At 41.5% G+C, this 25,869-nt stretch overlaps 1 protein-coding gene across 6 annotated transcripts in view; it reads right to left on the bottom strand.

Moving 5' to 3' along the window:
* LOC132401837 (BTB/POZ domain-containing protein 19-like) overlaps positions 1–25,869 on the bottom strand; it is a 187,861-nt gene that overhangs the window by 141,783 nt on the left and 20,209 nt on the right. For 5 of the 6 annotated variants that reach the window (XM_059984099.1, XM_059984097.1, XM_059984100.1 and 2 more), the window contains 2 exons: positions 25,427–25,652; positions 15,791–15,844 (listed from right to left, as the gene is read on the bottom strand). In XM_059984099.1, coding sequence (XP_059840082.1) covers positions 15,791–15,844; positions 25,427–25,652 — 280 coding nt within the window. The remainder of the gene's footprint in view (positions 1–15,790; positions 15,845–25,426; positions 25,653–25,869) is intronic. The other variant, XM_059984101.1, reaches the window with a different exon arrangement.

Genomic DNA, 25,869 nt, shown 5'->3' with positions numbered 1-25,869 from the left:
GATGAAAGTTTAACCTCTTGACTCTCTGCTTTGATCTTAGTCACATCAGTAAGTGGGTAATGGTTGCTTATCCACAGAAACCCAGCTGTTGCCAATTGCAAAATGAATGATCACTTCAGGAATCCTCTCATGTTGTGAGACAATGTCTTCTACAAGCTCCACTTGAATGAATGTTTCCCATGAAAACAATTAGATCACACTGTCAGAAAGCATCACTTTGCGCAATTTCCTGCTCTTGGAATATTTTTCTGAATGACTGTTCCCCTGCTCAAAATGTGCAAGTTAGTTTTTCAACATTAATTCAGTCCTTTCATTGTACTGTACAAGGCTGGAAAATACTTTCACCTCCTCCCAATAATTGAGTAGAAATACTAAATCCCAACATTTGAAAGAGATAATGTTTATGAGTGCAACTACACTATCATCATGCACATTCCACAGTGTGCATCAGCATTCCAAGACAATGTGAACTGTCCACACAGCAAGAACAAAAACTGGGAAGTGATAAAGAGAATTTGGATCATGTTTTGATACTGGAGTGACAGGAATATTGATTATAAAGCATCAGATGTCAACATTCAGTCCCAGTTAAGAACCAACCAAGCACTTATGCATTGATGTAATTAACGTTCATATTCTCTAGTCAATTAAAGGTTGCCTCAGGAATCAAATAAGGTCAAGCTTAATAATATAGGCCAGATTTGCTCCTTTGTACATAATCAATCATTTTAATAAGTCAAAAATATAAACTTGAAGGCTGCACAACATTAAAAACATTTCCTTTCCACAGCAGAATGCACAGAAGTAAGGCGAAAGTCCATTCAGTCTCTTTCACTACTATTTATTCATCTGTCAATACAGATGATTCTATTTTATAAACAATATAGAAACCCAACCACCCATGCTGGTTGGTGTTTAGGCTCCACATGAGCCTCTATCTTTTCATTTTCCTCTGTTTATCTGGTTATCTTTTCCTTTCTCCTTTATTTGCTTACCCAATCTAATCTATAAATCTATGTTTCAATCAATTCCCCAACATTGTGAATAATATTAAAAGCATTCCCTCTGAATCTTCTACCAGATGTCTCACTGACTCTCTAATACTGCTGGTCTCTTCCCTCTAAATGGAAGCACATCCATCATTAAAGATCCTCTCCATCCGGGAGATGCCCTCTTTGCAATACTATCATTGGGGAGGAGGTACACGAGCTTAAAGAAAAGCATTCAATGTTTTACGAAGGCTTCTTCCCCTTTCACGTCAAATTTTCAAATTGTGTATGAACCTTTGACCTCTACCTCACAATGTCTTTTGCAAGACTTATTTATTTTGTAATTTATAGTATTTTTATGTCTTAGACTATACCACTGCTGCAAAACAACACATTTTATTACCTTTGTCAGTGATAATAAACCTCATTCAGTTGCTCTTAAAGCACTCTATCAAAATCCATCATCTTACAGATCTCTATTACTTCATACCTAAAGACAAAAAAATTGACTTTACCTTTCATAGCCTCTTTATTACATTTAATGATATGTACAGAACTGTAAACAATATTCTTACTATGGTCTGACCAAAGTTCAGCAATAACTCAACTTTTCAATCATTACCGACTGTGGACTAGCAACATGTAAGATTGATGTAATTGTGCTCTGATATTCATAGACAAGCTACAGCACAATACAGGTCCTTTGGCCAACAATGATGTGCCGAACATATACTTACTTTACAAATTACCTCAGGTTGCCCATAGCCCTCTATTTTTTTAAGCTCCATGTACCTCCATGATAATGATCTGGATGATGAGGTGGTAAATTGGATTAGTAAGTATGCAGATGATACTAAGATAGGTGGCATCGTGGATAATGAAGTAGGTTTTCAAAGCTTGCAGAGAGATTTAGGCCAGTTAGAAGAGTGGACTGAAAGATGGCAGATAGAGTTTAATGCTGATAAGTGTGAGGTACTACATTTTGGTAGGACTAATCAAAATAGGACATACATGGTAAATGGCAAGACATTGAAAAATGCAGTAGAACAGAGTGATCTAAAAATAATAGTGCATAGTTCCCTGAAGGTGAAATCTCATGTGGATATGGTGGTGAAGAAAGCTTTTGGTATGCTGGCCTTTAAAAATCAGAGCATTGAGTATAGGAGTTGGGATGTAATGTTAAAATTGGTGAGGCCAAATTTGGAGTATTGTGTACAGTTCTGGTCACCGAATTATAGGAAAGATGTCAACAAAATAGAGAGAGTACAGAGGAGATTTACTAGAATGTGACCTGGGTTTCAGCATATAAGTTACAAAGAAATGTTGAACAAGTTAGGTCTTTATTCTTTGGACTGTAGAAGGTTGAGGGGGGACTTGATCGAGGTACTTAAAATTATGAGGGGGATAGATAGAGTTGACATGGATAGGCATTTTCCATTGAGAGTAGGGGAGATTCAAACAAGAGGACATGAGTTGAAAGTTAAGGGGCAAAAGTTTAGGGCTAACACGAGGGGGAACTTCTTTACTCAGACAGTGGTAGCTATGTGGAACAAGCTTCCAGTAGAAGTGGTAGAGGCAGGTTCGATTTTGTCATTTAAATAAAAATGGATAGGTATATGGACAGGAAAGGAATAGAGGGTTATGGGATAAGTGCAGGTAGTTGGGACTAGGTGAGAGTAAGCGTTCGGCATGGACTAGAAGGACTGAGATGGCCTGTTTCCGTGCTGTAATTGTTATATGGTTACCTATCCAAGAGCCTCTTAAAAGACTCTATTGTATCTGCCTCCACCACCGTCGCCAGCAGCCTATTGCACAAACTCACCACTCTCTGAATAAAAAACTTACCCCTGATATCTCCTCTGTACCTACTTCCAAGCACCTTAAAACTGTGCCCTCTCATGTTAGCCACTTCAGCCCTGGGAAATAGCCTCTGACTATCCACATGATCAATGCCTCGCATCATCTTATACACCTCCATCAGGCCACCTCACATCCGCTTCAAAGAGAAAAGGCCGAGTTCACTCAACCTATTCTCCCCAATCCAGGCAATATCCTTGTAAATCTTCTCTTCATCCTTTCTATAGTTTCCACATCCTTCCTGTAGTGAGGCGACCAGAACTGAGCACTGTCCTCCAAGTGGTCTGAGCAGGGTCCTATATACCTGCAACATTACCTCCCGGCTCTTGAACACAATCCCCGCTTTGCATCCTATCAATGTCCCACTGTAACCTCTGACAGCCCTCCACACTATCCACAACACCCCCAACCTTTGTGTCATCAGCAAATTTACTAACCCATCCCTCCACTTCCTCATCCAGGTCATTTATAAAAATCACAAAGAGAAGGGATCCCAGAACAGTTCACTGAGGCACACCACTGGTCACCAACCTCCATGCAGAATATGACCCATCTACAACCACACTTTGCCTTCTGTGTGCAAGCCAGTTCTGGATCCACAGAGCATTGCCCCTTTGGATCTCAAGCCTCCTTACTTTCTCAATAAACCTTGCATGGGGTTACTTATCAAATGCCTTGCTGAAATCCATATACACTACATCTACTGCTCTACCTTCATCAATGTGTTTAGTCACATCCCCAAAAAATTCAATCAGGCTCGTAGGGTACGACCTACCTTTGACAAAGCCATGCTGACTATTCTTAATCATATTATGCCTCTCCAAATGTTCATAAATCTTGCCTGTCAGGATCTTCTCCATCAACTTACCAAACACTGAAGTAAGATTCACTGGTCTATAATTTCCTGGGCTATCTCTACTCCCTTTCTTGAATAATGGAACAACATCTGCAACCATCTAATCCTCCAGAATCTATCCCATCCCCATTGATGATGTAAAGATCATCGCCAGAAGCTCAGTAATCTCCTTCCTCGCCTCCCACAGTAGCCTGGAGTATATCTTGTCCAGTTCCAGTGACTTATGCTACTTGATGCTTTCCAAAAACTCCAGCACATCCTCTTTCTTAATGTCTATTTGCTCAAGCTTTTCAGTCCACTGTAAGTCATCCCTACAATTGCCAAGGTCCTTTTCTCTGGTGAATACTGAAGCAAAGTACTCATTAAGTACCTCTGCTACCTCCTCCGGTTCCATACACACTTTTTCCACTATTACACTTGATTGGTCCTATTCTCTCATGTCTTATCCTCTTGCACTTCACATACTTGTAGAATGCCTTGGGGTTTTCCTTAATCCTGCTCGCCAAGGCCTTCTCATGGTCCCTTCTGGCTCTCCTAATTTCATTCTTAAGCTCCTTCCTGCTAGCCTTATGATTTTCTAGATCTCTATCATTACCTAGTTTTTTGAACCTTTCGTAAGCTTTTCTTTTCTTGAATAGATTTTCAGCTGCCTTTGTACACCATGGTTCCTGTACCCTAACATCCTTTCCATGTCTCATTGGAACTTACCTGTGCAGAACACCACGCAAATATCCTCGGAACGTCTGCCACATTTCTGCCGTACATTTCCCTGAGAACATCTGTTCCCAATTTATCCTTCCAAGTTCCTGCTTGATAGCTTCATATTTCCCCTTACTCCAATTAAATGCTTCCCTAACTTGTCTGTTCCTATCCCTCTGTAATGCTATAGTAAAGGAGATAGAATTATGATCATTATCTCCAAAATGCTCTCCCACCTGACATCTGACCAGGTACCTTTCCCATTACCAGACCAAGTACAGTCTCTCCTTTTATAACCTCGTCTACATATTGTGTCAGGAAACCTTCATGAACACACTTAACAAACTCCACCCCATCTAAACCCTTTGCTCTAGGGAGACGCCAAACAATATTAGGGAAATTAAAATCCCCCATTACAACAACCCTGTCATTATTACATCTTTCCTGAATCTGTCTCCCTATCTGCTGCTTGATATCCCTGTTACTACTGGGTGATCAATAAAAAACACCCAGTAGACCCCTTCCTGTTTCTAACTTCCACCCACAGAGACTCAGCAGACAATCCCTCCATGACTTCCTCCTTTTCTGCAGCTGTAAGACTATCTCTGATCAGCAGTGCCATGCCCCCACCTCTTTTGCTTTCCTTTCTGAAACATCTAGAGCCTGGCACTCCAAGTAGGCATTCCTGACCCTGAGCCATCCAAATCTCTGTGATGGTCACCACATCACAGCTCCAAGTACTGAATCACGCTCTAAGCTCATCCGCTTTGTTCATGATGCTTCTTGCATTAAAATAGACATATCCCAAACCATCAATCTGAGCGCATCCCTTCTCTATCACCTGCCCATCCTCCCTCTCACACTGCCTACAAGCTTTCCCTATTTGTGAGCTAACCACCCCTTCCTCCGTCTCTTCAGTTTGGTTCCCAACCCCTAGCAATTCTAGTTTAAACTCTCCCCAACAGCTTTAGCAAACCTCCCCGCCAGGATATTGGTCCCCTTCAGATTTAAGTGCAACCCATCCTTTTTGTACAGGTCACACCTGCCCAAAAGAGGTCCCAGTGATCCAGAAATTTGAAGTCCTGCCCCCTGCTCCAATCCCTCAGCCATACATTTATCCTCCACATCATTCTATTCCTATACTCACTGTCACGTGGCACAGGCAGTCATCCTGAGATTACCACCTTTAAGGTCCTGCTTCTCATCTTCTTTCCTAACTCCCTGTAGTCTGTTGTTAGGACCTCCTCCCTTTTCCTACTTATGCCGTTGGTACCAATATGTACCACGACCTCTGGCTGTTCACCTTTCCACTTCAGGATATCGTGGATGTGATCAGAAACATCCCGGACCCTGGCACCTGGGAAGCAAACCACCATCCGAGTTTCTTTCCTGCATCCACAGAAGCGCCTGTCTGACCCCCTAACTGTAGAGTCCCCTATCACTGCTGCCTTCTTCCTTTCCCTACCCTTCTGAGCCACAGGGCCAGACTTTGTGCTAGAGGCACGGCCACTGTTGCTTCCCCCAGGTGGGTCTTTCCCTCCAAACAGTACTTCAACAGGTGTATTTATTGTTAAATGGGACAGCCACAGGGGTACTCTCTAGTATCCGACTCTTGGCCTGCCCTCTCCTGACTGTTATCTAGTTATCTGTCTCCCGAGGCCCTGGTGTGACTACTTGCCTATAGCTCCTCTCCATCAGCTCCTCACTTCCCCTGACCAGACGCAAGTCATCCAGCTGCAGCTCCATTTCCCTAATCCAGTCCCTAAGGAGCTGCAGCTTGACTCACCTGGTGCCGATGTGGCCATCCGGGAGGCTGGCAGTCTCCCGGACATCCCAAATCTGACACCCAGTACAGAACACTGGCCTCACAGACATTCTTCCTGTTTCTATTGTACGCAAGTAACTTACCTCGCCTCGGTCCGTTATTGCCAAAGCCCCGTTGAGCCAAAGCCCTCCTACTCTCACTCCCTCTACTCCCATGCCCGCTCTATAAAACTATCTCCTTTTTAAATTCTTCCCACCAGTCTAACTCGCTGACGTCCATGTGCTTGCACAGTCGTGCCTTGATCAAATCCCCCCCCCCCACCTATCTACCTATTCCTTCCACCTATCACCTTTTAGCTTCTTACTTCCCATCTCCCCTACCCCCATTCATCCACCCTTCCTCCTACCTGGTCTCATCTATCACTTATTAGTTTGTACTCCCTGTCCCTGGATTCCTCCCCCACCCCCAGTTTCCTTTTCTGGCTTCCATCCCTTTCCTTTCCAGTCCTGATGAAGGGTTTTGGCCCAAAACATCAACTGTTTATTCCCTTCAATTGCTCATGATATCCACCATCTACAGAATCCCGTATCTATAAATCCCTCCTGTTATTTGTTTTGCTGTAATCTTCCTCACAGTTGATTAACAACCCTCTCCCCACCCCCTCCCAATCACTGAAAACTGCACATTCAGAAATTGCAATTTTGGCTCCAAAAGCTAATGCACAGATTGTGTGAGCAGTGACTCCAGTACCGATCAATGTTGAACACCATGCAACCCTTCTTTCACTGTGACCAGCTATCCTTTATTCCATTGCCTGCTTTCAATCCTAAAACCAACCAGAAAACTGTTCTGCCACCTGTATATTCTCTAATCTTGTTTACACAAGAGACTTACAGCTGCTGGAATCTGGAGCAGAGAGAAAAAAAAACAGCTAGAGAAACACACAGAAAATGCTGGGAGAACTCAGCAGGCCAGGCAGCATCTGTGGAAAAAAAGTACAGTCGACTATACATTTTTCCGTAGATGCTGCCCTGCCTGCTGAGTTCCTCCAGCATTTTGTGTGTGTTGCTTGGATTTCCAGCATCTGCAGATTTTCTCTTGCTTGTGAAACAGCTAGAGGAACTCGGTGAGCCCAGCAGCATCTGTGGAACAAAAGGACAGACAACATTTCAGGTTGAGACTGAACTGAAACAGGTTCTCAACTTGACTTACTGTGTTCCTCCAACAGCTTGTTTTTTAAGCACCTATTTTTTTTTTAATTGGGCTACTATGAAATTACTTGGTGAAAGCTTTTGAAAATTTAGATGCATTTCACCTACTTTATTACAAATACTGCTGTCTACAACTTCTGGAACCTTTGCCAAAAAAAAGTTGGTCAAGCAAGATTTTCTTTTTAAATCCATGCTGACTATTTATTATATTAATATCTTGATGGTCCACTTTCTTCATTTGTAGGCCTTCCATTACCAGAAAACTCTACATTGTTAACAAGCTATATCTTAGTGAAATGAAATAGGCTCCTGGTGACTGTGCACCTGGAATATTGTGTACAGATTTGGTCTTTCTGCTGAAAAGGGCTGTAAATGTATTTGTTGTAAAGGGAATGAACCAAAGATTCCTGAGATCGATTTCTAGATGGAAGGTTTGTCCTATGAGGTGAATTTAAGCAAAATGGCCAGATAAATATCCAAAATTTTCTCAGGGCAGATGTGGTGGGGTGGGGGGGGGGGGGGGGGTTGCCCTGCCTGGGAATTCTATAAATAGGGCTAGTCTCAAAAAAAGGAATCACCAATTCAGGAAAGAGGAGAAGAGATTTCTTCATCCACAGAATAGTGAAACCTTGAACTTCTCTGTCCAAGAGGTTTGTGACAGATGAGTGACTGATTCAACTCAAAACAGGAATCAACCGACATTTGAATATTAAGGCTATTTAAATGTTATGAAGTTAGTACAGAAAAATAGCAGTGAGGTAAAAAACCAGCCACAATCTAACTGGATAGCAGAGCAGGCTTGCTGGTCTTGCTGGTCTGCATTCTTGTGTTCTTCAGTGGATAAGGAAGTGGAAGTTTTGTTAGTTCTTATTTTTTTCAACTCCTTAAGGATTGTGTCCTACACACCTTTAAATCACACAGTTAAGGATAGGAGTTGCAACAAATTAAAACACTATAACATACTTTGCTTGTGGTTCTCAAAGCTGCAGAAACAGATTAAAACTGAACCCTGAGCTGCTCTCAAAAAATTCATAATGGCTTGTGAATAATAAGAACACATGATCAGTCCTTCATGCAGACTTTCTATTAGGCAAAGTGAGGAACCACAGAAGTAAGCCATACTGGAGCAACAAGGCTGATTAAAGTTTGGCTATATAACCTGGGTCTGATGGGACCAAACTATGTCTTTCAAATTCTTGTCATGTCAGGCATATTTTCTGGTTGGACAGTTCAAGATGGATCACAGCACGCAAGTCTTCATCTGAGCATGATTTTATCATCACACTACGTGCTTCCTCTGTTCTTAATCATTAGATGCATAGGTTCTGCAAAGCCAGAATTTTCATAAATTCTTACACTCAAATACTGGTGCCATAAGTGCCATACTGGTCTTATAAGTGGCATACCGCATGTCCCAAAATTTGTTGTTTTGCAGCAACAGTAGAGCACAGTACATTAAAAAGTTACTATAAGTTACAGTAAAATATTAAAAAATAAATAAACTGTGCAAAAAGAGAGCAAAATAATGATCGTGTACTGTTCAGAAATATGAGAGCTGTTCCTAAAAAAATTGTACTTTTCTGCAAATGTCCACTGTGTTAAGTTACACCAGGAAAAGATCATGACCTTGGGTTTATTCATTCTGGTTCATGTTGGTCAAGGTCAGGTTCAAGTATCACACATTAATATTATACCCATGCAGACTTCTCAATATTCATGATAGCATGATAGACTGTTGTGAGCTTCTGGAAGTGATTCGAGAGGCAGGTCCAGGCCTGCAGGGAGCACATTTACTCATCACGCTCTGTGTAGTAAAGCACCAGATTATAGCAAAGATCAATATTATTAATAAACGCTTCACACAGGTAATTTATCTTGCACTCCCCAAGATACACCTATGAATGCAAATAAAGCTAGACAGAACAAAAATGTGAAAATTTCCATGGCAATCACAACATTCAGTAACATTTTCATCCACACCTATTGCTTTAGATGCAGCCCATATGGCAATTTATGCTGCCTGCTCACTTCCATGATCATGGAAAACCTCAATCTTATAAAAGTGGTTGTGATTCAAAACTGCTCCAGATTCCAACATCTGTAGTTGCTATCCATTGACGCCTATGATAGACCTATGGATACTCACAGTTAATTCAACTACACCCATCTTTCACTCAGTCTCTCGTAAGGATGTCGTATCACTTCCTTTCAGTGCGCCCATTTCCACTGGCCTGGGGTGAGGCGGCACTAGCAAAATAGTTTGTATAATGCTATTACTGTGCAAATGACCCGGGTTTAATTCCACCATGGTTTGTAAGAAGTTTGTACGTTCTCCCCTTGACCACATGGGTCTCCTCTGGGTACTCCAGTTTCCTCCCACATTCCAAAGATACATGGATTAGTAGATTAATTAGTCACAAGAATGTAATCAGGCTCACTGGATGTGAAGGGTTGTTACTGTGCTGCGACTCTAAATCTAAATCTAAAAAACTCTGCTCTCTAGATAAGGCTTACTGTCCAGGGCTTTTTCAGGATATTTGGCTTCTTCTCCCCCATAGTTGATGGAGCCCTCATGTGTATTTTCTCTGTTTCCTACACATCTATCACCTCTCCCCACAAAGAGCAGAGATAGAGCTAACTTAGTCATCAGCTTCCACTCCACTAGCCTCCACAACCAGCATACCATCTTTTGCTATTTCTATGAGCTTGAATGGGATGCCACCACCAGTCACATCTACCCCTCTCCCCACCTTACTCTTTTCTGCAGGGGCTACTAACCCTAGGATTTCCTGATCTCCTCACTCTCCAGGTGCTCCAGTTGTGGGCGTGCTATGTTGGCGCTAGGAGCTCGGTGATACTTGCATGCTGCCTAGCATAATCCTCACTGAAGTGATGACACATAATTACTCAATTCACTCTGTGTTTCAACATATGTATGAGAAATAAAGCTATCTTTCATCTAAGTTTTCAGAGGAGGTGAAGGGAATTTTGATCCTTCCACACGAGGCAGAGATTCATGTGTGCTTCTGCAGTCTGCATTAGGTGCTTGTGCTGTGGCCTTTCTACATTGGCATGACTAAACAAAGACCAGGTGACAGTTTTGCACAGCACCCATAATCTGCCTACGACAGCCATCTTAAGCTTCCTGTTGCATGTCATGGACTTATTAGGGAGAGTGAACATGGACTTGTGAGAAGGAGATCACAAGAACAGGAACTTGTGTGGAAGAGATCACATGAACATAGGCGTGTGGAGGAGATCACGTCTTAGAAATGTCATTGAGATTTTTAAAAAGGTGACAAAGATGGCAATGAGTGTGGGGCAGTGGACGTTGTCTACAATGAGTTTAATAAAGCATTCAACATTTTTAGTAAAGCATTCTAATGGCAGGCCAACCCAGATAAATAAGGCACACTGGATCTACAAAGACTTTTAAGATTAGATTCAAAAATGGCTCAGCAATAGAAGACAGAGTGTAGAGGCAGTTGGTTGTTATAATGATGAATAAGAAGGGTTCAAAATATTGTTGAGAATCCCTACCTCCTACAATCTCTTTGAGCCACTACTGTCAGGAAAGAGGTACAGGAACATCAGGATTAGGACTACAATACTGGGCAACAGCTTCTTCCTTCAGACTGTGAGATTAATGATACCCTACCACCACCATTGTACTGTTTACTGTTTAGCTGAGGCCCTCCATTGGTCGGGGTCAACAATGAATGTTGCAACTTAGCCATCTGCAAGATACGCAAGCTGGTGCACAAAACAGGGCAGTATGATATGGAGAGCAAGCTGTTGCCCTTACAGCATGCTCTTCCCCTCTACGCATCTGATAAATCCAAATGAATGGCAGAGACCAATGCAGTTTGGCACCAACAACATCACAGGAATTGTTTGTCAGGGTTGAACTCCACTTAAAACTGCCTTAGGGACTCCAGCTCTGGATTTTTCCCCCAGGGTTTACTCCCAAAGCCACACTCATGAGTGGATATAACTGCGAGGCAGCGGAGGTTTGAGATCAGAGTTTTTCTTTTCCTAAATGAGCTGCCAACCATGTCTATGAGTCCCATCCACCTGAAGCCACTGGTTTTATGGCACCAGTAACCCATCTTTGCCTCTTCTCCTGTCAGTAGGAACGGTTCCACCAGGATTAGTAGCTAATTAGTAGCTAATTAGTAGCTAAGGCCAGGAGCTATATTTGGTTGTCAGAGGCTACTTGAAACGTACATCACTGGGAGAATTTAATAGGTAGTGGAGCTTATCCCACTACCTCCCCCGGTTATGACAACCAAAAAGAATCCACTGTTTACCTGTGCTGTGTATTACATGCACTTTGAAATATATTTTATTAACTTATCTGTGGTAATATTTTGTTTAATGTGCTGAGTGTGATACGTGTTGTGTGGGTGCACTGTGGTCTAGAGGAACGTTGCATCGTTTGGTTGTACAGTCAGATGACAATAAAGCTGACCTCGAACTTGACGACCAGCAGTGTTTCAGAGATCAGTGCAGGACTGCTGTTGTTGGGGATGCATACAAATGATTAGGATGGACGTGTGGGTGGGTTCAGTAACAAGTTTGCGAATGACACAAAGATTGGCAGAGTTGTGGTTACTGAAGAGCGATGCCAGAGACAGAAGGATACAGATCTGTTAGAAATGTGGGCAGAAAAATGGCAGGTGGAGTGTCAGATATTGCACTTTGGAAAGTTGAATTTAAGAGCAATGTCTACAGTAAATGGCATGAACCTGAGGAGCACTGATAGAAGGATCTTGGGGTGCAAGTTGATTAACTGTTTAAGAGTGATAACACAAGTGAATAAGGTCAATATGTTCAGAAAAATTGTGAAATATGTTGTGGAGCATAAAAATTTGTTATGGCCACATTTGGAATTCTGTGTGCAGTTCTGGTTGCCACATTACAGTGAGGATCTGGAGGCTCAATTGCAATCAATGCCTCTTTTACTTAGATAGCCCACTGAGATTTTCGCTTTGATGAAATATTGAAGGGTGTTCTCTACCAACAGATTTGTATTCAACAAAGAGTCAGTGTCCTTGCACAAAGGTTAAATTAATATGGGAAGATGAAGTCATTAATAATGACATTGTAAAATAAATTGAATAGTTTATGTAATATAGAATTGAAGAGCTAAGGATACTGCAGCATCTACAGCTGATTTATAGGAGTAATCAACTGCCTCTGGATAAATGGTTTTTGCTATTTTTGCTAACCTTTCTGTGTAAGATGAATTTTGATTACACTGTAACCATATTGGTAACTTTAAAAACAGTTAAATAATGTTCAAATCTCCATTTCACAGATACATTGATAAAGCTCATAACTTTGTCTTTCAGATATGATAGATGTCTGAGGAATTCTTTACCACTGGCAGCTGAGAAGGCCAAGTTTTTATGTATATTTAGGGCAGAGGTTGATAGATTCTTGATTGGTGAAGGCAAGTTCATGAAAATGATTCCAGGATTGAATGGCTTGTCAAATGAAGTCCATTCGATGGCTCTGGGCCTGTATTCACTAGAATTCAGAGGAATGAGGGGTGACCTCATTGAAATCTGTCGAATGGTGAAAGGCTTGATAGACTGGATGTGGAGAGGGTGTTTCCTATGGTGGGAGAGTCTAAGACCAGATAACACAGCCTCAGAATACAAGGGCATCCTTTTAGAATGAAAATGAGGAGGAATTTCTTTAGCCAGAGAGTTCTGGATCTGTGGAATTCATTGCCACAGGTCGCCGTGGAGGGAGGCCAAGTCTTTATATATATTTAAGGCAGAGGTTGATAGATTTTTGATTTGTCAGGGCATGAAGGGATATGGAGACACGGCAAGAGACTGAGACGGAGTGGAAAATTGGATCTGCCATGATGAAATGGCGAAGCAGTCTTGATGGGCCAAATGGCCTAATTCTGCTCCTATATCTTATGGTCTTTTGCAAATATTTAAGGGAGCATTTTTTTTTCAATGATGAAATAAACTCCCTAATAGAGTAAAGCAGAGCTAATATTTATTGTAGGGCAATGATTTTTCATTGGCCTGAAAAGTTAACTCTGTTTCTCTCTCCACACATACTGTCTAACCTTATAAATATTTTCTCCAAATCCAGTTTTTATTTCACTTCTGTAGTGATTGGCATTTTTTTTGTTTATAGTTTGGAAATAGACCGAATCATATGATGGAAAATGTGTTTCCAAATAAGCATAACTCACTCTAACAAGGACAAAAAGACATTTTTTAAAAAGCTAATAGCAAACTGCCTGCCCTTTGCCATACTTTTTTGTTTCCTCTTCTTCCAGAAGTTATCCATTTTTCTACTCAATTATGTATTTGTCCACTGTGAAAATATTCCACTGCGCTGTGAAAAAACTCTTCCAATCTATCATCCAATAAGCTACAAGCTGAGTCTAACCCTTACTAAGTCAGTGGAAATAGTTCTTCATCATTATGTCAAAATGTGGTAGAGTTTTAATAGCCTCTTAAAGTTCCTCAATTTCAATTTCAGTAAAAATACTTGGTTAAATTAAATATCAAAGCAAAGCTTATAAGCAGAGAAGTCCCCCTTCACATTAATAAAGTGGTGCAGGAGAAATGGTCCTATGCCTATCCACAAACAAGGGAAAATCTGCAAATGCTGGAAAGCCAAGCAACACACACAAAATGCAGGAGGAACTCAGCAGGCCATCTGACTCCTTATCTTTTCGTCTCCAGTCCTGATGAAAGTTTTCAGCCTGAAGCGTCGACTGTACTCTTTTCCATAGATGCTGCCTGGCCTGTTGAGCTCCTCCGGCATTTTGTGTGCGTTGCTCAGATTTCTAGCATCTGCAGATTTTGTCATTGTGATTGGATTACTACACTGCGAAATCTCTTCTAGGGATGCGTACCCTGAAGAAGTTTAAACCTTCCCTTCGACGGGAGTTCAGTGAGACCCTCACTGCTCCCCCCATGACCTCTGCTGCCCTCAGACTCTTCGACCATGTGCTCACCCAGGCCCGCTACCACAGCCATGTATCCATCCTAGGAACATGTCTCAACAGCCAGTGTGTACCATGTGGCTTCCAGATCAGTTTTCAAACTTCTCGATTCAGACACTCTGAGGTGCCCAGGAACTCATATTCACCTATTTCTCCCACTGCATTCTCACCAATCAACCTCCCAACTCTTTACTTCACCCCTCCCACCTCCAGTTTCACCTATCGCCTTGTGTTTCTCCCTCCCCTCCCCCCACCTTCTAACTTTTTTTCTCCAGTCTTGCTGCAGAGTCTCAGCCTGAAACATTAACTGTACTCTTTTCCATAGATGCCATCTGGCCCGCTGAGTTCCTCCAGCACTTTGTGTGCGTTGCTTGGTCCTACGCTTAACTTCATTTGTGGTGTTTAATTATTAAAACAAGCTATCAAAAATAATACCTGCACATTGTGCTAATGTTATTTTTTTTGCATTTTATACATCAAATGCTTCATGCAAATTCACCCTATAAATGTTCAGCCACACTCCTTAGAATATTAAAGAAAGGATGTAATGTTGAGACTTTATAAAGCACTGGGTAGAATATTGTGAACAGGTCTGGGTCCCTTATCTTACAAAGAATGTGCTGAAACTGGAGAGGTTTCAAGGGAGGTTCACAAAAATTATTCCAGGATTGAATGGCTTGTTATATGAAGAGCATTTGATGGCTCTGGGCCTGTATTTCATAGAATTCAAAAGAATGAGAAGCGACTTCATCTAAACTTATCAAGTGGTGAAAGGACTTGATAGAGTGGATATGGAGAGGATGTTTTCTATGGTGAAAGTGTCTAAGACCAGAGGACACAGCCTCAGAATAGAGAGGTGTCCATTTAGAACAGAGATGAGGAGGAATTTCTCCAGCCAGAGAGTGGTGAGTCTGTGGGATTCGTTGAGGCTATGTATAGCCTATAGAGGCTATGTATATTTAAGGCAGAGGTTGATAGATTCTTGAATGATCAGGACATGAAGGGAAACAAGAGAAAGCAGGAAATTGGGGCCAACTGGAAAATTGGATCAGCAATAGTGAAATGGCAGAACAGATGCGATGAGCCATGTAGCCTAATTCTGCTCCAATATCTTATGGTCTTAATGCACTGAGTGAATGGACAATCAAAAAGAGGTAGAACATGCGAAAGATAAGCAAACAAAAACAAAATGCAGAAGCTTCTGCCGAGAGACATACCGCAAACTCTTTCCTCTGTCCTATCTGATCAAATTTCACAGGCATTTATGAATCAGAATGCTGGTAGTATTTTGCAATTGGGAAGTTGAATTGTGCAAGAATTTATGAATCGCTGCCCATCCTGATAACTTCAGTTGCAATGCGATCCAATTTCTTCTCGACTTCTGCAGTAGATTACATTATGTACATTGGTATTAGTTACCGGAAGTCTCACCTTCTGAAGATCATCAAGCCCGTATTCCACTGCTGATGTCAATACTTCCAGAGCCTAAAAAATGTCAACAAAATCAAAAAGGATAAATTAAACAAACTGATAGAGAACATAGCTTTCATTCTTCAATCCCTGAACTAATCAAAATGATATTTTAATCTTGACATAAGAATAACATGTACCAAAGTCAGTGCTTCAACATGTTGGTTCCAAGCTCTGTGCTAAACTTTGAACCCCACTATATGCTAAAGTATCAAGAAAGATTCCCTTGGAAAATGTTTATTTCACATCACTGCAAGAAAGGCATCAACTGAGCACACCAGACTCTGGTTCTTTTTGTTTTCAGGTTTCAGTGCCTCTGGTAAACATTATTCTGAAAATATTCAGAAATTAACCTTCAATGCTTCTTGCTCTACTCAACTATTACATTTTTAGAGTCATCCATATTCTATTATTATATTTTCATTTTCCCTATCCTGTTGAAAAGATGAAGCCGAAAACTATAAACTTTCCTTCATATCAAAATGTCGTATCACCCAATTATCACTTTCAACTGCCTTGCAGACTGTTCGCATGAGAAGCAGTTTCATGCACAAGGATGGAGTAGAACAGAGAGAGGAGGGGAAAAGAATCAGACATATGGGAAAAATTGTAAAGTGTGAATACTCTTCCTTCTGTGCACCTCTGGTAAATGGTTAATATGCATCTTTATCACTCCCAATACTAGGCAGTTATACCAGCGCATTACTGAGGAGCTGTTGCATCATCAGAGATGTCATCTTTTGGATGACAGCTTAAACCAAAATCCCATTTACTTTTCAGGAAAACAAAAGATCTCATGACACAATTTTTAAAACATGAGCGCAGGTTATCCCTGCTGTCCAATCAAATATTTCCCCTTCAATCAACATCACCAAAATTCAGACTTTCGGCCATTATCATATTGCCATTTCTAAAAGTTGCTGTATGCAAATAGTTTTACATTTCAACGCTGTTCACCCTTCTAAAATACATCATGAGGTTTAAAACACTGGGAGATGTCCAGGTCATGGTTTTCTTCTTTTTAAAAAAATTAGCAGTTTAATATTCCCCTATTTCAATTACCTTATTCAAATTTGATTAGACCATTATAAGACCATAAGACATAAGAGTAGAATTATGCCATTTGTCCCATCGAGTCTGATCTGCAATCCATCACTGATTTATTATCCCTCTCAAACCCATTCTTCTGTCTTCTCCTCACAAGCTTTGATGTCCTTTTTAACCAAGAACCTATCAACTTCTACTTTAAATAAACCCAGTCACTTGGCCTCCACATCCTTCTGTGGCAATGAATTCCATAGATGTTCCACTCTCTGACTAAAGAAGTTCTATCCCCCTGTTCAAAAAGGATATCCTTTTACTCTGAGGCTGCGCCCTCTGGTCTTAGACTCTCCTACTAATGGATAATCCACACCAGGTCCACCATATCCAGACCTTTCAATATTCAGTAGGCTTCATCCTTCTAAGCTCCAGCGAGTACAAGCCCAGAGCCATCATTAGCCCAGAGCTATTCATGATGAGCCCTTTCGAATCGATCATCACTGCTTATTTTTTTCCATATACATCTTCATCTTTCACCTGTATTGACTTAATACATTAAGGTTCAAATTTGATGATTACTTTTAAGTTAAACAATTATGTCCTTCTCTTCTTGGCACATGAACTAAGATTTCAAAAGACAATTACAACAACATTTACATTTATCTCCCCAAGTGACTCAGTTAGTACAGAGAGAGCTTGGTTGAACATAGAGTTCTGAAAGAGACTCAGTTGCCCCTTAACCCACATATCTCCCCACTCAAAGGGATGGATGTTGGGCAAGAATTAACATGTGCTTCAATGCGATGGCCCTGAAAGTAAAGATTCACACTCATTGCCTACACTCACAAGTGAAGACTGGCTACAAGCAAGGCTGCATTGAATGAAACCACATACCACATGACTCAGGAAGAGGGGGAGAATGTTATCAAAGTAAATCCTAACCATAGTGTAAGGGAACAAGTAGTAGTGTTCTTCTGTACCAGCTATTTAGTTCTGACAAGCAGGCTGCTCAGATTAAAATGACACTTCCTGTTCCTACTGAAATTTTGTTGTATGTAAAGAGCCTTGAGTTTTGCTTTCCCTCGCCACCTTCCCCCCTCCTTCTGCTTTCTATAGGGATCATTCTTTACATGACCCCCTTGTCCACTTCAACCTCCCCAGTTATCTCCTTCCTGGTAATTATCCCTGCAAGTGTGTTAAGTGCTACACCCGCCCTATACCTCCTCCCTCACTACCATTCAGGGCCCCAAATAAACCTTCCAGGTGAGGTGATAATTCTCCTGTAAATCTGCTGGGCTCATCTATGTAGTATCTGGTGCTCCTGGTGTGGCAAAGCAGTGAACAAAGTGGCCCTCTAATGTTGATTAGAAGACACTTTGTTGAGTGCCTTTCATCTGTCTATCATAAAGGCAAGATCTCCTGGTATCTACCCCTCTTAATTTGACTTCTCATTCAAAAATGTCTATCTATGCCCTCCTCTACTATCATGTTGAGTTCAAATTCGGGTTGAAAGAGCAGTATCTCATATTCCTTCTGGGTAGCCTTCAACCTAATACCATGAACATCAAACTCTCTAACTTCCGGTAATTTCTCCTCCCTCCCTCCATCTCTCTTCTTCCATTCCCTTTGTTTTTCAATTCTCTTCTCTCACCCCTTCTCTTCTCTACACCTGCCCATCACCTCCACCTGGTGCCCTCCTGCTTCCCTTTCTTCCATACTCTACTACTCTCTCTTATTAAGTACCTCCTTCTTCAGTCCTTTACCTCTTTCACTTATACTTACCCAGCTTCTCGCTTCATCACCCTTCCCCCATCCCTCTTGCCCCATCCATACAATTTACCCCTCATCTGATCTCATCTATCACCTGCCAGCATGTATTCCTTCCCCTCCCCACATTTTCTTTTTCTAGCTTTCACCCCTTTCCTTTCCAGAAGGGTCTCAGCCCGAAGTGTTGACTGTTTACTCTCTTCCATAAATGTTGCATGACTTGCTGAGTGTTTTCCGTTCATTGCTATGTTTGAGCAAATTATTGTCACCTCAGTTAAATCTGAGATGATGCCTGGCAAGAAATAATGATTGTGGTCAACAGAAAGTCCATTTAATGAAGCAAACAGCAGAAACAAATTCAAGTTGTAACATGGTCAGTGTTGAATGCCATGAGTTCACCTCAACTAGTGAAACCATTTCAGTTTTCAATTCATGTAGATTTTAGTATGTTCATGTCTGGTGTTCTTTAAAGTTACTTGTTGGTTTGGAACCTGAATTTTTTTTTTTAAAGTGCATTCTAAAATGGCTGGATGTTCCTGGGGAGAATATTCAAGCCCAACAGGACAATTGAGTAAATGTGGATCAACTGGTGGTCAACTGAAAAATATAGCAACTTTGATTTTAATAAAAACCTTCCACCATTTGGAAAGAAATACCAAAAATACAAAGCATCACAGCAACTGTCTTTTGGCAGATCCACTGCAATTTCACTGCCCAAAACAGACTGATTGAAATGTATTTAGTTGACAAATTTTATCTTGAAAAAGTTGGAGTTAACATGACGTTAACTACCTTGCAGTGCAGTCAATACTTTGATTTCTTAGACAGCCCCTTGGAATCAGGCACGAGTTGCTCTGCACCACTTCTGAGATCCTGGATGAGACAGAAGTGAGGGACATTCTGTCACAGACAGTTCAGGAGGTGACAGCTCCTTCCACTGGATTTTCATATGCTTACCAAGGACCCCAAGGTGTTCAGTAATATTCCGAATACTCCCCCATTTTGAGTTGTCATGGGTCAGGGATTCCCATGAGTTGCTGGGAATATTACACTTTTCAAGCAGGTTTTGAGGACACCCTTGAACTGCTGGTAAATTTGCTCTGATAGGACTGAGAAAAGCATCTCTTTTGGGAGTCAGGTATCAGGCAGATAAACATTATGACGTGCTCATTGGAGCTGTGTGTATAAGCAGGGCTTCGGTGCAGGGATTTTTAGCCTGGCAAAGGGGATTGACATTGATTTTCATCATCCCCCATTGGACCTTAATGGTTCTTACAGTGATAGTTTAGGTAGGTCATCCTCCATGCTTTAAAATACCAGCTTGAGAAAGTCCATGACTCAGACACATACTGGGTCACCGATGCCCGATAAATCATGTGGTGCTGGGTTTTAGGTCTTAAGCACTTTCCTTCCAGTAAAGTCCCTGTTGGTACAGCAAAGGTAGTGGTGACTCTCATTACCCATACCTGCCTCCCTTGAGAGGTGGCTATCTAGTCAAAGTCCATATTCTCTTAGATTTAGGAAGCAAATCAGGAGGGGTCCTCTTTTCTCAGGATATTTAATGCAAGGCCTCATATTGTTCATTAGATAAGTGGGCAATAACTTGGCGCTCAGCTCTAAATGCGCACATGGATAAGCATTGTCTACATGCTACAGCTCAAGGACTTGGTTCTGGGATAGAGAAGATGTAAGCTGAACAGCTTCCACTAGTCCCCCACTTTAGCTCGATTCTATTATCATACTTGTCTGAGGAAAACTGAAGGGTTATGGTGAAAATAGAATGAAAAATATTTTGAGGCACTTAAGACAGGCGGGTGGGTGGTGAATAGCAGGCAAAATTAATTAACATGGGTGGGCTCCCACTAAAGGTTTGGAACAATCCTTCGAACTAATTAGTACACTATCTTGTCAAAAGCTCATGGCAATATCCCCATCGCCCAGTCCAGGCTCCAGCACTGTTAGGCTATGCCTCTATCCAAGAGAGATGAAATGTCTGTATTACCTACGACATTGCAGATATCGATGATAGATGAACTGACTGTTCCTAATCTATTGTTATCTCAATGTGAGTCCAAAGCAACTGCAAGTGGGAAACAATATGATGATCCCAATCAACCAAAACCACTAAACATCCGTAACATTTATCTGTCCTCATATCCACCATGATCAACAAACTCAAAGATAATTATGAGTTCTATACCAGAAGATAGCAGGAAGGTCATGATGAAAACAATCAAGTGGTCCAAGAGCTAAGTGAAGTCAAATGCAGAATGTTCTTAGTCAATAGCTCAAGGGAAAAGAACTAGCTGAAAGCCAAGCTCCATGAGGAAACCGACAATGTAAAGAACATATGCGCAGAGATCCATCAACTCAGTAATCCTCTTTGCAACCAAAGGATTAAGACCATCTAGAAACCACCTCACCAAGAAGAGGAGAGCTTTTCCAAGGCATGCATCTGCTGGAAGAAGTATTTTGAATATCTCCTCGCTTATGGCTCTGTCCTTAGCACAAGTATCTGGTCAAAAGCTACCAGTTCTCTTGAACAATAATATGTCAAGAAGGCTACATCTCAATTTATAACCAGCAAGATCTCAAAGTAATCAGTTTTGCAAGCCGGCAGAGACAAATTTCAGTCACAAATTCACAATGCCATCTCCTCTAACAGCAAGCAGGAGGACAGTAGGACCTCAGACACACTTTTCCCCTACCCTGCTTTGCTTACTGTTGGGATGGGGTTGGTGACCAACCAGGGGGAGGCTGCAGAGACTGAGTCTCTGGCATTGCGACTCAGAAGGGAAGGGGGAGTAGAGGACCACAGTAAAGATAAGGAATTTCATAGTTAGAGGAGTAGACACGAGATTCTGTGGATGCAACAGAAACACTCGGATGACATGTTGCCTCCCAGAGTCAGGGACATATTGGACTGAGTCCACACCATACTAAAGATGGATGGTGAGCAGCCAGAAATCTAGGTACATATTGGCATAGGTAAGAAAAGGGATAAGATAGAAAGAATTTTACGAGCTAATTAGGAAGCTGAAAAACAGGACCTCCTGGGTAGTAATCTCTGAATTGTTGCCTGTGCCATGTGCCAGTGAGGGTAAGAATAAGATGATTTAGCAGATGAATGTGTGGCTAAGGAACTGGTGCAGGGGCATATTTCTGGATCATTGGGATCTCTGCTGGGGAGCGTATGACCTGTACAAAAGGAATGGGTTAAACATGAACCCGAGGGGGACCATAATCCTTGCGGGCAGGTTTGCTAGAAATGTGGGAGAGGGTTTAAACTAATTTGGCAGGGGCATGGAGTGATAGAGTTGAGGATGGGTTAGTTGGTGTACAAGCAGAGGCAGTGGTTAGTGAGACTGTCAGGACGGGCAGGCAGATGACGGGGAAAAATTGCGGTCAGTGGGATTAATTGCAGATTAACAGGGTGACAAAATCGAAAAGGTTGACAAACACAACACTGAAAGTGTTACATTTGAATGCATGCCATTTACAGAATGAAGTAGATGATCTTATAGTGCAGTTAGAGATTGGTAATATGATGTTGTAGGCATTACTCAGTCATGGCAGAAAGAAGATTATAGCTGCGAGCTTAGCATCCAAAAATACATATTATATTGAAAGGACAGGCAGGTGGGCAAAGGGGATCGCATTGCTTTATTAGTAAAAAATTGAAATCAAATCCTTTGAAAGTGGTAACATAGTATTGGAAGATGAAGAATCATTCTGGGTAGTGTTAAGAAACTGCAAAGGTAAGAAGACCCTGATGGGAGCTATTGTACATACAGGCCTCTGAACCTGATGGGCTACAAGCTACAAGGGGCAATAGAAAATTCATGTCAAAAGAGCAATATGATGATAGTCATAGGGGATTTCAATATGCAGGTAGGTTGGGAAAATCAGGTTGGTGCTGATTTTGGACAGAGAATGCCTATGAGATGGCTTTTTTAGAGCAGTTTGTGGTTGAGTCCACTAAGGGATCCACTATTCTGGATTGGGTGCTGTGTAATGAACAAGATTTGATTAGGGAGTTAACTGTAAAGTAACCCTTAGGAGATGGTGATCATAATATGATAGACTTCACCCTGCAATTTGAGAGGAAGAAGCTGAAGTCAGATGTATCAGTACTACGGTGGAGTAAAGGGAATTAATAGCATGAGAGGGAAGTTGGCCAAAGATGATTGGAAGAGGAAACTCACAGGAATGACAGCAGAGTAATGAAGAGTTTCTGGGAGCCATTCAGAAGGTGCAGAATAGATACATCCCGAAGTAGTAGTAGTAGCAGTACCCTAAAGCAAAGGCAGGATAACACAACCATGGCTGACAAGGAAACCCAAAGCCAACATAATAAACAAAGGGAGCACATGTAATGGAGCAAAAATTTGTGGGAAGTTAGAGGATTGGGAAGCATTGAAAAAACAACAGAAGGCAACTAAAAAAGTTATAAGGAGGAAGAAGATGAAATATGAAGGTAAGCTAGCCAACAATATCAAAGAGGATACGAAAAGTTTTTTCACATATATAAAGAATAAAAGAGAGGTGAGAGTAGATATTGGATTGCTGGAAAATGATCCTGGAGAGGTAGTAATGGGAGACAAAGAAATGGTGGACAAACTGAACAGGTATTTTGCATCAGGCTTCACTGTGGAAGACACTAGCGGTGTGCCTGAAGTTCAAGAGTGTCAGAGGGCAGAAATGAGTACAGTTACTATTACTAGGGAGAAGGTGCTTGGGAAGTTAACAGGTCTGAAGGTAGATAAGTCACCTGGATGAGATGGACTACACCCCAGAGTTCTGAAAAAGATAGCTGAAGAGATTCTGAAGGCATTAAGGATCTTCCAAGAATCACTTGATTGTGGCATGATTCCGGAGGACTGGAAAATTGCAAATATCATTCCACTCTTCAAGAAGGAAGGGAAACAGAAGAAAGGGAATTATAAGCCAGTTAGCCTGACCTCTGTGTTGGGAAGATGTTGGAATTAATTTTTAAGGATGAGATTTCAGGGTACTCAGAGGCACAGGGTAAAATTGGCCGAAGTCAGCATGGTTTCATTAAGGGAAAATCTTGCCGACAAATTTGTAGGAATTCTTTGAGAAAAAAACAAGCAGGATAGACAAAGGAGAATCAGAGGATGATGTGTATTGGGATTTTCAGAAGGCTTATGACAAGATGCCGCACATGTGGCTGCTTAGCAAGATAAGAGCCCATTTATTACAGGAAAGATTTTGGCATGGATAGAGCTTTGGCTGATTGACATGAGGCAAGGTGTGGGAATAAAGGGAGGCTTACCTAGTGGTGTTCCACAAGGATGTGTGTTACAACTGCATTTTTTACTTTGTATGTCAATTATTCGGATGACGGAATTTAAGGCTTTGTGGCAAAGTTTGCAGACAATACGAAGATTGGTGGAAGGGCAGGTAGTGTTGAGGAAAAGGAGGCTGCAGATTAGGAAAATGGCTACACGTATTAGGGGAATGGGTAAGAATGTGGCAGATAGATTATGGTGTTGGGAAGTGTATGGCTGTGCACTTCAGTAAAAAGTATTTTTTTTTAAATAAAGCATAACAGCTTTTTTTCCCAATGTAAAGAAAACTCAAAAATGAGAGGTACAAAGGGACATGGAAGTCCTTGTACAGAATTCCCTAAGGGTTAATTTGCAGACTGAGTTGGTGGTGAGGAAGGCAAATGCAATGTTAGCATTCATTTCAAGAGGACTAGAATATAAAAACAAGGATGCAATGCTGAAGCTTCATAAGGTATTGGTGAGACCTCACTTGGAGTACCATGAGTAGCTTGGGGTCTCTTATCCAAGAAAGGATGTGCCTCAGAACAGAGGGACATCCATTTAGAACGGAGATGGGGAAGAATTTCTTTAGTCAGAGGGTGGTTATTGCTACAGCTGGCTGTGGAAGCCCAGTCATAAGGCAGAGGTTGATAAATTCTTCTTAAGTCAGGGTGTGAAAGGTTACAGGGAGAAGGTAGGAGAATGGAGTTGTGAGGGCAATGGATCAGTCATAATCAAATGACAGGGCAAACTCAATGAACCAAATAGGCAAATTCTGCTCCAATGTCCTATGGTATTCATGACCATCTCAAGAAAGGAGGCAAATTTGACAATGATAACTATGAGGGTTCTCTTTCCTCTGTCATGATGAAAGATATCGTAAGGGAACTTTTCTGGTTCCTTCCCAGAAGCTGAAGAATTACTACCCAAACTGAACATTAGTAAATGAAAATCTGAATTCAACTGTGAACATAGGGCCCTAAATACCCATTAAGGACAAAACAAACCAGACCAGGATTTAATCTGAGCACGAACCTATTTTAATAGAAACATAAAAAAGAAAAGCCCAAAAATACATTTTTCACTCTATTTACTGGGGCCACTAGCAAGGTTATTCTTCCAAATCCAAAAATAATTCACAGGCATTTCCTTACAAAGCTCTTCCTTTCCTTGCCTCCAACCCCAACAGTGATTACACCCCTTTGCACCCATCAACTGCCTCCTTCCTACCAAAGTACCTTGGCATCTCCATGTTAGTGAGCCTCATCAGATACCAACAGTATACAGGCTCTACTTTAACAAAAGCAAGGTAAGAATATTACAACAACACACACAAAATGCTGGTGGAACACAGCAAGCCAGGCAGCATCTGTAGGGAGAAGTGCTGTCGACGTTTTGGGCCGAGACCCTTCATCTGCAGATTTCCCCGTTTTTGCGTAACCTTTCATTATTAAATCCAGTTGAAATCAATCTATTAACCCTGAATGTTAGTACTCACCATTTTGCTGCTCAGCATCACGGAGTTTGTGTAGAGAAACTCAATCACAGCCAGGAAGACATCTGGCTGCACATCTGAAACAACAAATGGAATGTCAACTCCTTTTGCATCACGTGACAGAGGCTGCTGGGCGAACATGGAGCTAAATGCCTCACAACGGTGCGCTAAGATGCAGCGATGAGCATAAACCACTTTCCTCTCCTTTCCAACAATGAACTTTACATCACTGGTTTAAAAACAGAAAGCAAAACACAAATTAGCCACAACACATGCTTGTAATTACAACAAAAGCAACCTGCATTTATAAAGCATCTTCAACATAGCGAAACAACCCAACAATTTTTACAGAGCGTTATGAAGCAATGTTTGATAGCAAAACATACATGAGAAATTGGGGCAGCTGACCAAAAGGAGGCCTCTCAAAGTCCCCATTGTGAGAAATG

Source organism: Hypanus sabinus, chromosome 11 (genome assembly GCF_030144855.1).
Source record: "Hypanus sabinus isolate sHypSab1 chromosome 11, sHypSab1.hap1, whole genome shotgun sequence".
Taxonomy (NCBI): domain Eukaryota; kingdom Metazoa; phylum Chordata; class Chondrichthyes; order Myliobatiformes; family Dasyatidae; genus Hypanus; species Hypanus sabinus.
Note: the sequence above shows the minus strand (reverse complement) of the source record. Positions and strands in the feature narration are given on the sequence as shown.